This window comes from Muscardinus avellanarius, assembly GCF_963383645.1.
Source record: "Muscardinus avellanarius genome assembly, chromosome: 1".
Lineage (NCBI taxonomy): Eukaryota > Metazoa > Chordata > Mammalia > Rodentia > Gliridae > Muscardinus > Muscardinus avellanarius.
Genome location: NC_137786.1, coordinates 176,063,392 through 176,077,332, shown reverse-complemented (window position 1 = coordinate 176,077,332; position 13,941 = coordinate 176,063,392). Strand labels below are relative to the sequence as shown.

Here is a 13,941-nt window from a genome sequence, read left to right as displayed (position 1 = left end):
ATTCTCCTGTCTCAGCCTTCCAAAGGCTGAGATTATAAGAGTGGACCACCACACCTGGCTCTAATTAAATCTTAACATGCACCCATAATTATAACCTTGGGATAAATTTCTAGAAATAGAATTAAGCCACAGGTTGAGTATCCTTTATCCAACATGCTTGGGGTAAGAAGTGTTTCAGTTTATGGTGTTTTTCATTTTGGAACATTTGCATAGATTTTATAGGTTGAACATTCCTAACCCCAATTTTTCAAATTGACAATATTGAACCCCTATTTATTTATTTATTTATTTATGATACTGGGGGTTGAACTTGGGTGCATTCTACCTCTGAGCTACACTCCCAGCCCTATATTTTTATTCTTTATTTTGAAACAGGGTCTCACTAAGTTGCCGAGGCTGTCCTTGAACCTGAAATATTCCTGTTTCAGCCTGCCAAGTACCGGGATTACAGGCATGCACCACCATACCCAATATTTATAAAATTAGTGAATTATCATCTGAGATATTATAACAATTATGGTCTCTCTATGGCAGATTATATTTTTCAAAGATGGCTGTACCTATTTATTTATTTATTTTATCCCACAGGCTCTTCTTCCTGTGTGACTTTGGTAGTCCTCATTTGAAAGATGAGGTCTATGTTCCCTCTCCCAGAACCTGGGTGGACCATATAACTGTCTCAAATACAGGGCAGTGGAAATAAAGCTGCCTGGCTTTTGGGGCTGGGGCACACATGGTAGAATGGCTTCTACATGGCTTGCTTGCTCTTGGAACCTGCCCTTGGAACCCAACATGGTGCAGAAGCCCAAGCCACAAGAGAGAGCATCTGTAGGTGTTCCATTTGACAGCAGTTTGCCCTCAGCCAACAGCACCGCTGCCAGAAGTATGAGTGAACAAGCCTTGAGACGATTCCAGCCCCCAGTCTTTGAGTCTTCCCCTGGAGGCTCCAGACGTTGTAGACCCAGACAGGTTGTCTTGGCTGTACCCTATCTGAATCCCCAGCCCACAGAAAGTGCGGTGGGTAGCAAGTGACTGCTGATTTATGCCACTAAGTTTGGAGTGGTTTTCTACCCAGTCATACCCTCCCCAGAATGTGGCTTGTTCACTTTAAACACTCATAATAAATCTTTAGATGAAAAATGATATCTTGGTTTGATTTTCATTTCCTCAGGTAGGGAAGCAATAGTTAACATGCTGAGTATCGATCTTATTTCATACTCAGTCTAACACTGAACACATTATCTCTCTGCTCCCACATTCTTCCTTGCTCTTCTCCCTCGACAATCCTATTAATTTTCTATGATTCAATTAGTACTACCTCTCTGTAGCTTTCCCTGGCTCTGCACTCTGCCCTGCAACCCATTCTGGACCTAGAGAGTTACCTCCTGTACTCCTCTGTCACCCAGAACTTACTCATGTTCTCTTGTGGTAAGCGCCATTTTGCATATCTTTATACCTCACCAGATGAGCTTTGTGAAGGTAAAAAGAATGTCCTCTTGTTCCCTATAGTATCTCCTGCGCCTGGAAAATAGTATGTGCTTAATAAATAAGTATTTTTTAAAAGTTAATTTAAGACAAAACATTTATTGAATGACCACTGAGTGTCAAGCTCTGTTCTTGGTACTAAAGAAACAGTAGTAATTAAATACAATATAAACCAAGCAAGTTGCTGCAAACCTGTAATCTCAGGTACTTGGGAGGCTGAGGCAAAAGGATCACAAGTTCAAGGCCCTCTTGGGCAACCTAGCGAGATCTTGTCTCAAAATAAGATTTTTTTTTCTCTTAAAAGAGGAAGTCACTCAATAGTAGAGCACTTAAGTGTGAAGCCTTGGGTTCTGTCCCCACTACCACACACAAAAGTACAATATATATATATTATAACAAATATTTGAGTGTATTTTATGAAGTATATATTTAATCCTCAAAGAAAACATGAAATTATTTGTCCCTTTATTTAGGAAATTCATTTCTTAGGGGTCCTTATATTTGTGTGGTAATTTAGATTTATTCTAAAATTTTATTTCTCAAAAAAAGAATGGGTAAAATTTTGTTTCTCCAATATTTACTTTTCCTGAAAGAAGAGGGTTGTTTTGCCACTATTATGAATAATAACCAGTGGACACATGTTAAACATCTTCTGTGTACAAGGTATTATGCAGGATAAGTACAAAGAAGTTGAAATGGTGTCTGTTGTTAACAGATACTCCCACTATGTGAATCATTGATTGCTATTTTTAAGGGAATTCCCACTATCATTTGTTAATTTTTTCTAATACTAGTTTTTGAGTAACACTGTAAGTATAATATAGGTACCATATGGAACACCAAGAACACATAACCATTTCCCTCAAGAAGTTTGCAAAATAAGGGCTTTGATGAATGTTGATTTAATGTATGGATTGCGAGAAGAATGGATAAGGATAAGCAGAAGAAGAAGGGCCGATGGGTGGAATTCAGTGTATAGAAAAAGCATAAGGTTGGGGCAAGATTGTCAGAAAACTCAGTCCTCATCTCACATTGGGTACAAACATTACCTACTATATTACATAGGGCACAGTCTAAGCTCAAGCAAAGACTATAATATGATGGCTTAAAGGAGAAAGAAGATCATTTCTTTCACAACACTCAAAGGACAGAGTAGTCCAGGGTGGTGGGGTGTCTTCCTTTCTCAATATGTGACTTTCCTTTCTGGTCCTAGGTGACTGCCCTAGCTTTCATATTTCTCAGACCATTGGAGGGGAGATAAGACTTAGGAGACTATACCTTTAATCCTTTACAAGGCAAGATCTGAAGCTGGAACATAGTTCCATTTTCATGCTATTGGCCAGAGCTTTGTTATGTGGTTATAAAGTCAGAAGAGAAATAGCCAGTAACTAGGCTGTAATGTATGGTTCCATCCACAGTACCACACAAAAAATTTTTAAACAAATTGATGTATTTTATTGGCTAAATAATAAATTTCATTGGAGGAAAATAAATAGAAAGTAATTAAGAGGTTGAGTTCTTGACTAGATTCCAAGGTGAGACTTGTTTGTAATAATCAAACCATTTGAATTTTAAAGGCTCTTTTCTTTTTAAATATATATGCATAAATATATGTGTGTGTATATATATGTGTGTGTATATATAAACTGGAAACTAGGAGGGAGATATTTTCAGATTAAATTCAAACCCTAAATTGTATTAATAAGCTTAATGGAGGTTTATTTGAAAGAAGAGATGTAGTAAGAATATAAGCCTTTGAAGTTAGTCTGTAAAGAAACTAAAAACATCATGGTCTAAGCCCAACCAAGATTTTGCATAAGCATTGAAAAAATAAACATAGAAAATGAAGCAAGTTCTTTCAATCAACCATCTTATATGAAGTTTTGAGGGGGGGTATAAATATTTCATTCTGTATACTAACTATTAAGTAGTGCAAGCTAACTGTGGTAACAAGAATTCCACAATTTAATTGGTTTAAACAATGAAAGTTTATTGCTTGCTCACATTGTCTAAGGTTGGCCCAGGGGATAGGAGATAAAGAAGAGGGCCTTTTACTTCATGGAGTCCTTTATTCCATCATTTTGTTACAGACTCCTGTAGGCACTTAGAGTTCTCTATTTAGTAAGTAAAGGGGGAAATAGGATCAGGGAGGAAGGTTTTATGGGCAAGGCCTAGAAATGGTGCACCTCTCTTTCTCTTACCCATTGATCCAAACCCTGTCATATGTCTTATCTAGCTCCAAGAGACACTGGAAATATGTTCTAGCCATGTGCCCAGGAAGAAGACTAAAACATTATGCCTGATTTTTGCAAGTAAGGAGACTAGAGTGAAATTACCTGTTCAGGGCCATAAAGCTAGTTGTAGATGGTGCTGACGGGAGTCCTTGAACTTATTACACTTAGTGTTTCACAGATTGCTTACTAGAAAACTTAGAGAACTTGAAAAGATCATCTGAAAAGTCATCACGCTGCTTGGAAGAAAAAGTCCAGGAGGAGATCAAATAATTTGATCAGGGCCAACCTTTCTAGAATCACAGCTAAGTGATCTTTTCCAGTACCCTGTAATGATCCATTGAACTGTTGACCAATAATTGGATCCTTCGTTTGTCATGAAGAGTATGATGTGTCAGATACCTAAGAAAGACAGTGAGCATTTGGAATGTTTTATGTTGTCTACCCTATATGGAAAATATTTAATTTAAAATATTTTTATTAAAGATTAACAAAAACAAGTTTAGCTATGTCACTGAACAGTAAAATTCAGCTCACTATATGTGCTTTTTTTTTTTTTTGGTACAGGAAATTGAGCCCAGAGCATTCTGCCTTTCACCTATACTCCCACCCCTTTTTATTTTTATTTTTAAACATGGTCTCACTAAGTTGCTGAGAGTCTCACTAAATTGCTGAGGCTGGCTTTGAACCTGTGATTCTCCTATCTTGGCCTCCCAAGTACTGGGATTGCAGGCATGTGCCACAGTGCCTAACTTTAATGTGTATGCTTTGTTAGAGAAGAATTACAGTATTTTTTAATGACTATCTAGGCAGACTTAAGTTTTAAAATAAAATAGTTAACAATGAAAATTTATCCTTTATACCAACCAATGTATCCAATATTATACTTAATTAATAGCAATATGCTATATTTCAAAGCTTATTTCCTATTTTGGGGGTAATTAACATCTTCATTTCCTAGGTTGAGACTGTATTTATTAATTCATGTAATTATTAAAGTACATCTCATTGTATATAAGCATAGTCATTCAAGCTTTTTTAACCTAAGCCAATTTATGCTAATTCCTATCAAATTAAATTTAGAATTACATGAAGATTCTTTAAATGGGAAAACACTGATTGGCTTAGCATGACTATATTTTAGACTTAGTGAGGAAGCAGCTGATTTGGAAAACCTACTCTATTCCAGGACTCCGGAAATGGATCATCAAGCTGGCTGACCCTTAGAAGTAAATGTCAGCCGTGCTCACCAGCCCAATTTTCAGGTTGCAGTTTCCTATTTTAACTTCTGTTTAGAAATAAACTTTACTATTTTTTCTCTGTAGTCACACTAAATTAGTATTTTTTTATTTAGGCATAAGTCTTTGGCAGTAACATTTTAGAATATTTGTAGTTTTATAATTTTAGATTTATTTGAGTTAATTTTGCATCTTGGCTCCCCTTTAGATGAATAATAATATTAGAATTTGGGACCATTAATGTTTATTATTTTCTTTTAGATCTGTTCTAATCTAAGTAATGGAGTTCATGGTTTAGATTTCAAAAATGATACTTTTTATTGGTGCACTGTAGTTATAAATCACAATGGGATTCAATGTGTTACAGACATACATGCCTGCAGCACTGGGTGTAATTCCCTCCAGATCACCCCCATTCCGCTCTCCATATACATGTTGGAGAGATTGGCACTGATACCTTTATGTATAGACATCGCATTATTTGAACTGTTTCCTTCATCAAGCCTCCTTCCCCCTCCCCACTTCTCTCCACCCATAACTTCCACTGTTTTACTAATTTATCTCAAGTCCCTGTTTCCTATTTTCTCTCTTTTTAAGTTGTTAGGTCTAGTACTAGAATGTTAATAAAATAGATTCAGCCGGGTGTGGTGGCGCACACTTGTAATCCCTGCTCTTGGGAGGCTGAGACAGGAGGATAGCGCAGGTTCGAAGCCAGCCTCAGGTACTTAGTGAGGCTCTTAGCAACTTAGTGAGGTATAGCCTGGAGGTAGAAAGCCTCTGGGTTCCACCCCAAGTACCACCAAAAAAAAAAAAAAAAAGTAGATTCAAGTTGTATAGGAATTATAAAAATAGGTTTATAAAATAAGTAGAATAAAGACAGTTAAGCTCATTGGCAAATTTGATTGCTTTTTTCTACATACTTTTATATGCATTTATACTTATTATGCATAAATAATATGGAAGTCCCTGATTATAAACACAGTAGATTTAGAAACGCTTTGGTGATTCTAAAATGATCCTTCATAAGTGAATGCTGATACTTTCATTTGATGGCAGGCAGAGTGGGTATGATTTTGGCCTGGGATATAGCTTTCTTCACATCTGTGAAAGTTTGCAGGTCACATTTGTTAAAAGAAACACTTGTTAATCACTGTCATATTCTCTTTGAATTTGGACCTTAGGGTTCTATGATACGGAAAAATGAAACTCCATGAGTATTGTGTAAGAAGATACTTTCTTTTCTTCATTTCAGCCATATAAAGTTGCAGCAATCCATAGGATTAGAGCCTAAAGGAAATTTTTGGGTATACAGGTAAAATTTAAAAATAATGCATGGTTTTAATTCTGTACTTTAGTTTACTGATTTCTTACTAATCAACTAGCTTTATTCATGATGAAGTATAGAAATGCTAGTAGTCACTAAAATCTCTTAGCATTTTCTACAGGATTACTTCTTTGGGATACTAAAATTATTAGGATTCTAAGATATGCTAGTTAAGAGCAAATTTAAGCTGGGCATGGTAGCACACACCTAGGCTGAGAAAAGAGGATCGCAGATTAGAAACCAGCCTCAGAAACTTAGTGAGTATCTCAGCAACTCAGCAAGACCCTGTTTTAAAACAAAACATTAAGAAGGGCTCAGGGTGTAGCTTGGAGGTAGAATACCCCTGGGTTCAACCTAAGTACCAAAAACTAAATAAATAAAAATCCAGAGAAAGCTCCAAAATATGTCTTATAGATTCAAATCTTCTTAACTTTCTGTGGGTGGGAGAGTGGCAGAGTGTAAGGTGAAAGGCATAGTTATACCGTAGTGATTTTTCTCAGCCATCATGAATGTCCAACTAGTTTTACCATTAAAAATAAGTAATATGAGCCGGGCGTGGTGGCGCATGCTTGTAATCCCCGTGCTTGGGAGGCGGAGACAGGAAGATTGCGCTGGTTCAGAGCCAGCCTCGCTGGTTTAAGAGACCCTGTTTCCAAATATAAAATAGGGCTGGGAGTGTAGCCCGGAGGTAGAAGGGCTTCCAAGAACCCCAGTACCACCAAAAAAAAAAAAGGTAATATTTGCATAAAATATCCAAACAATACTGAGGCTGTAAAATAAAAATAAATCACTTTTAGCTGGGCCTGATGGTACACACTGTAATCCCAGTACTTGGGAGGCTGAGACAGGAAGATTGCAAGTTTGAGGACAGCTCAGCAACTCAATGAGACTCTCAGAAACCTAGAGAGACCCTGTTTCAAAACAAAAAAAAAGTCTGGCGTGGTGGCACATGCCACCCAAAGTTTGGCAGACTGAGACAGGAGAATCATGAGACCTTGTTTCAAAATAAAAGTAAAATAGGCTGGAGTATAGATAAAAGTAGGACACTCTGGATTTAATCCCAGTACCATTAAATTAACCCTCTAATTAATTAGGACAGGGGGTATTGCTCAGAGGTAGAATGCTCCTGAGTTCAGTTCCCAGCACCAAGAAGGAAAAAAAGTCACTTTTAAAAAATATACTCTTAGCCGGGTGTGGTGGTGCACGCTTGTAATCCCAGCATTTGGGAGGCTGAGGATCGCAGTTCGCGGACAGCCTCAGCTACTTAGTGAGGCCCTCTGCAACTCAGTGAGACCCGGTTTCAAAACAAAGAATAAAAAATAGGGCAGGGGTGTAGCCTGGAGGTCGAATGTCCCTGGGTTCCATCCCCAGACCTGCAATGTGTATATATATATATATATATATATATATATATATATATATATATATATATACACATACATACACACATACATACACACACACATACATACACACACATACATACACACACACATTATAGTCTCACATCATAATGTAAATCATGATAGTGACAAGAAGTCACTTTTCTACATAGATCCCATCCTTGATATCTCCTTCAGAGGTAATCACTCTTTTTTAGGTTTCTTTGGAATGGAATATTTCTGTATGGTATATAAATATATAAATACTTATTTTTCTACAAATTAGAACACTATGTATAAAACACTATATATTTTGTTTTCATTTACTATATCTGAGTTCTACATGGAAATTGCATTTAAAAATAATTTGCCTATAGTTGTATAGCTCTTTATGTTATAGTTTATCATTTTTTTTTTTGATACTGGAGATTGAACCCAGAGGTGTTTATACCTCTGAGCAATATTCCAAACCCTTTTTAATTTTTCTCAATTTTTTTTTTCTTTGGTGGTACTGGGGGTGGAACCCAGGGGCTTTTCTACCTCCGGGCTATACTCCCAGACCTATTTTATACTTTATTTGGAAACAGGGTCTCACTAAGTTGCTGAGAGCCTCACTAAGTAGCTGAGGCTGGCTTCAAACCTGTGTGATCCTCATGTCTCAGCCTCCTAAGTGCTGGGATTACAAGCGTGCGCCACCACGCCCAACTTCTTAAATTTTTAAACAGGGTCTCCCTAAGTTATTGCATGCTGACCTTAAACCTGTGATCCTTTTATTCATCCCCCCAAGTACTGGGATTACAGGCCATGTTATCATTTATTAAAATCATAGCAATTTAAAGATTTTTTAATAAAACACAAACAATTTAATTATCTGAATGGAAAAAAATAGTTACACAGACAGGTTTTAAGTTATGTTTTTAAAGTTTATAACAAGAACATGTAATTTAATGTCTAGCTATTAAATAGTAGAGAGTTTGAATTTCAAGTAGATTTTAAATGCCTGTCATTATAATCATTAGTTCTTTTACCATTCAAGTGTACTTATTATGTTTAATGTATCATTATTCTTTATCAATTATTATTTTCTTCTAACTTATATGCTTTACTCTGTGTGTGGGGGGAGAGAAAGAGAAGAGAGGAGATGAGAGAAGAGAGAAGCAGACACTGGGGATTGGATCTAGGAGTGTTCTACCTCTAAGTTACACACCCAGCCCTATTTTATTTTTTAGTTTGAAACAGGTTCTCACTAAGTTGCAGAGGGCCTCACTACATTCCTGAGGTTGGCCTCAAACCTGAAATCCTCCTGTCCCAGCCTCCCAAGTACTGGGATTACAGGTTTTGTGCCACCATGCCTGGTTAAAAGTTTTTTTGTGTGTTGAAACAGGGTCTTGCTAGGTTGCTCAGGGTCTTGCCGAGTTTTTGAGGCTGGTCTCAAACCTGCAATCCTCCTGTCTTGCCTCCCAAGTACTGGAATCATTAGCATGAGCCACCGTAAGTAATTTAACTTATAAAGCTTGTAAGAACCAGGAATTTGGTTGGTACGGGTTGTACAGTTTGTAATGGGGAATGGAATTTCCATGCCTGGCTCTAGTAGCTGTGCAGTTAAATATTAGGCAATAGATTCAGTAAACTTATAGTCTGCCATGTATATGTTTATAGCTCTGATTAGAATTACGTTGTTTTTCTTTGAAGCTGGGGTTATTACTAGAATCATTAACTTTCTCAAGACAGTTGTTTGCTGGAGTGGGATGGTATAGGCTTTAGGGACAGACGAACCTGGGTTCCAATGTTATCTAAATCTCCAGCACCATCTCAGCGCTACTAGGCTTTCTCTGTAAATACTAGTTTCTTTGTTTGTACATTGATAACAATAGAACCAGTAAGAACACTGTAATGAATATTCTTTTTGGGGTGGACTGAGGGTTGAGCCCAGGAACATTCTACCTTCAAGTTACACTCCCAGCCCTTTTTATTTTTTTGTTTTGAATCAGGGTTTTGTTAGGTTGCTGAGGGCCTGACCAAGTTGCTGAGGCTGGTTTCTAACCTGGGATCCTCCCATCTCGGCCTCCCAAGTACTGGGATTACAGGTGTGTGCCACCATGCCTGGCTTAATGAATGACATATATCGATATTTTTGTTAACGTGAAGATATTGTCATGGACAGAAAAATCTGAGAGCCAGAAGGCATGTGCAGTTTAAAATTTGACACTTTGCTGCAAAATCACTCTGAAAAGATTGTCCCAATTTACAGTCTAACTATATGACAGTGCTATGTACCCTGTACACATGACAAAACATTCAGTTTTGCCACTCTTGGACCTGCCTTTAAATGTTAACCTTCTCCAAGTCTCTTTGACCTCTCTACCAAACCTGTTGATATCATAGACATTAGAGTAATATGTCTGTAACCCAGATATTATGATTGTTTAGATTTTCTCTTAATAGCTATTCATATTTCTTTTAACAGCAATGCATATCATAATACTTGTGTGTGCTATTTATAAAATAGAAACTTCCTGAGTCCAAGTTACATACATACATATATATATATATATATATATATATATATATATTTAATATCCATCAATTTTAAGCAGATTAAAATTTTAATCAGAATTTTTATATTTTCTCATTAGTTTGGCCATATAATCTGGTTACTTTAATTTTTTCTGTAACCAGAGAACTGTGTTTTGTTTAAATTACATATTAATATGGTTCTATGCCTTTAGAAGTTATGTACTAATATTTATGCCTTTTGAAGTTTCTTGGTTTGCTATTCTGAATATTCATTATTATTATGTAGGCTTTAGATGTAGAAGATGTAAATAAGTACAAACTTATTCCATACTAGTCACAAGAAGAGTTGTGTTTTAAGCCGGGCATGGTGGTGCATGCTTGTAATGCCAGTATTTGGGAGGCTGAGACAGGAGGATCGTGCAGTTTGAAGCCAGCCTCAGCTACTTAGTGAGGCTCTCAACAACTGAGACCCTGTTTCCAAATAAAAATATAAAAAAATGGGTCTGGGAGTGTAGCCCGGAGATATAAAGCCCCTGGGTTCCATCTCCAGTACAAAAGAAAAAGAAAAAGAAAAAAAAAACCTAAAAATTTTTGCTTAAGTTTTATTTTTATTATAATTTCATTTCTGTTTGAAATCTGCTACTCTATTTTTTATTTTTTTAATTTATTTTTGTGGTACTGGAGATAGAACCCTTCTACCTCTGGGCTACACTCCCAGACCTATTTTATATATATTTTTGGAAACAGGGTCTCTTAAGCCAGTGAAGCTGGCTTTGAACCTGCGCGATCCTCCTGTCTACACCTCTCAAGTGTGGGGATTACAAGCGTGTGCCACTACATCCAGCTCTTTTTATTTTTATATATAAAAAATTGAATCAGTGCCTCACACATGCTCAGCGCATGTTCTACAACTGAGCTATATGTTGAGTCAAAAACTGCTTTTTGTGGAGCACTATTTTCAGTTATAGGTATCTTTGAGCTTATGAGAATAAGTTAAGATGCATGATAATAAAATACAAACTTCTAGATAGAGATGTTGGTTGGCATGCTCTGCCGCTCCAGCCACGTGTGGATTTTAGAGAAAATTCAGCTTAATGTTATACACTTGACACCTAAAATCTTTTTATGTTCATCTATAGATAAGTTGAATGGTTTCCTGTGATTTTCAAGAGTCATAAGATTTATCTAGTTAGTCATTTTGATTTGCAGAGGTTGAGGTAGGTAGTTGATAGAAATGTTTGGGTGACATTTATCCAGTAAAATTTAAATAAAAACTGTTTTGTTTAATTATTTTTAAATATGGATTTGATTTTTCTGTGTGTGGTACTGGGGCTTGAGCCCAGGGGTAGTCTACCTCCAAGCTATCCCTCAGCCCTAATTTTTAATCTTTATTTTGAAACAAGGTCTCACTAAGTTTCAGAGGGCCTCACTAAGTAGCTGAGGCTGGCCATGAACTGCGATCCTCCTGTCTCAGTCTCCCAAGTACTGGGATTACAAGTGTGTGCCACCACACCTGGCTATAGATTTGATTTTTAAAATTTAATATAGACTCTAATTTATATCATTTATTTTGGATCCATAGCTTTTAAATTTATCAAATTGTTAAAAGAACATTTTGAGTATGTTATTTTCAAATGATATAAAAATTAGATATATACAGATCACTGTCAACAAGGCCTAGCTCCTTTAGGGCCTCAGCAAGTGGCATATTAATATCAGTATTAACAAGTAGCACTGGGGGATTTGTAGTGAATGTAGAACCTTGTGATATACACGCATTGGGCCATCAGAAGAGCTTGATATTAGGATTCTGTAATCGTGATTTAGCTTTAACCTCTTTTTTTGTAGAATCCCAAAACAAAAGAGCAGATTGAAAATCTGTTACGGAATGGGATGAACAAGGAGTTACGAGATCGTCTTTGTTGCCGAATGACTTTTGGAACTGCGGGACTTCGTTCTGCTATGGGGGCAGGGTTTTGTTATATCAATGACCTGACAGTGATACAGTCGACACAGGTAAGTATCATAAACCATTTATATGTATGTATATATAAAGCATATATGTAGAAAAATTTAAATATATATACCTTTTCTCACTGTATTATTGTGTTTTATATATTAGGTAGTGCTTAACTTTAAAAAGAAAAAGGCCTTTTTGTCCAGGAAGGTACTTTAATAACTATAGACCCAATTTTGACCTTTGGTCTTGTCCCAGATTTATCTTAGAAGTCATTTATATATCTTCAAGATTACCAACGAATTTTCTAAATAACAGTCATTTTGTTAGCCATTGCCAACTTTTTTTTTTTTTTTTTTTGGTACTGGGAATTGGACCCAGGGGCATTCTTCTATTTCTCAGCTATACCTCCAGCCCTATTTTATATTTTATTTTGAAATAGGGTCTTGATAAGTTGCCAAGGTTGGTCTTGAACTTGAGATTCTTCTGTCTTTATTTCCCAAACGTTGGGATTACAGGCATGTGCCACCACACACCCAGCCATTGTCAACTTCTTGATAGTGTTAATTTACTTTTGAAACCAAGAAATGAATATCAACATGTTCACTTAATACAAAAAAACAGACTCAGATAGAATGAGGATTACTCATTTTGGCCATTCATAAAGGTTAACTCCAGGATAATTGAAAAATTCAGTTGAAAATATTATACTTAAACATGGTTTTCCTAATCCATTTGAGAGTTCTTTAAGACAGTTGTACAGAACTGGGCATGGTGGCACACTTCTGTAATCTCAGTTCTTGGGAGGCTGAGACAGGAGGATCTCGGGTTTGAGGTTGGCCCTGGCAACTTAGCAAGACTCTGTTTAAAACAAAAAATTAAATAAGGCTGGAGGTGTAGTTCAATGATTGGTCATCCTTGGATTCCATCCCCAGTAACACAAACACATACACACACACACACACACACACACACACACACACACACACACGTGTAACTCCGACCTATAGAATACCTCAGTGGACATAATTTTAATGGATACTATGGATACTGCCAAATAGTAAATCATTTTTATTCTTATTCTGAAAGATTCTCTAAAGCCAAGGGATAATGCAGGGAATGAAAGAGACAAGAGTACTTACTGGGTGGGTAGGATACATGCCACATTCCTTACCTATACCTCTTCATCTCCTTTCTAGTCTTCAACCAAAAATGTTTTTAGTTCAGCCGGCCTGCCCGCCTGCCTCTCTTTCTCTCTCTGGTGCTAGGGATTGAACTCTACATCCCCAGCCCCCATCCCAGACCCCACTCCTTTTTTGATATAGGGTCTGGCTAAGTTGCCCAGGCTGGTCTTGCACTTACAAGTGTCTGGGATTATAGGTGCGCACCAACACACCTGGCTAGTTCAATCTTTTTATACATATTGAGTTTCCTCATATGTAAAGCTGAATGAAATCTGATTTATTTTTATTTTATGGAGTTGGGGATTGAACCCTTGCATTCTACCTGCAAGCCACACTCCCAGCCCTGTTTTTCATTCTTGATTTTGAAACAGGACCTCACTAACTTGCAGAAGGTCTTACTAAGTAGCTGAGGCTAGCCATGAACCTGCAGTCCTGTATCAGTCTCCTAATACTGGGATTACAAGTGTGTGTCACGACATCCAGTGGAATCTGATTTTTAAGCACTAACTCTTTTCAGACTCTAGATATAAGGGGGGAAAATGGATTCTCATAGCAGATAATGAGGCTCTAAAGTTTTAAGATAAGTATCATTGTTAGAAATAGTATTATCGTTAGAAGTAGGA

At 36.9% G+C, this 13,941-nt stretch overlaps 1 protein-coding gene across 1 annotated transcript in view; it reads left to right on the top strand.

The window, feature by feature from the left end:
* The window catches only part of PGM2L1 (phosphoglucomutase 2 like 1), a gene marked incomplete at both ends in the record, with an annotated part of 68,921 nt that overhangs the window by 16,755 nt on the left and 38,225 nt on the right, over positions 1-13,941 (top strand). Inside the window, one exon of the mRNA XM_080703695.1 lies at positions 12,026-12,193. Coding sequence (XP_080559821.1) covers positions 12,026-12,193 — 168 coding nt within the window. The remainder of the gene's footprint in view (positions 1-12,025; positions 12,194-13,941) is intronic.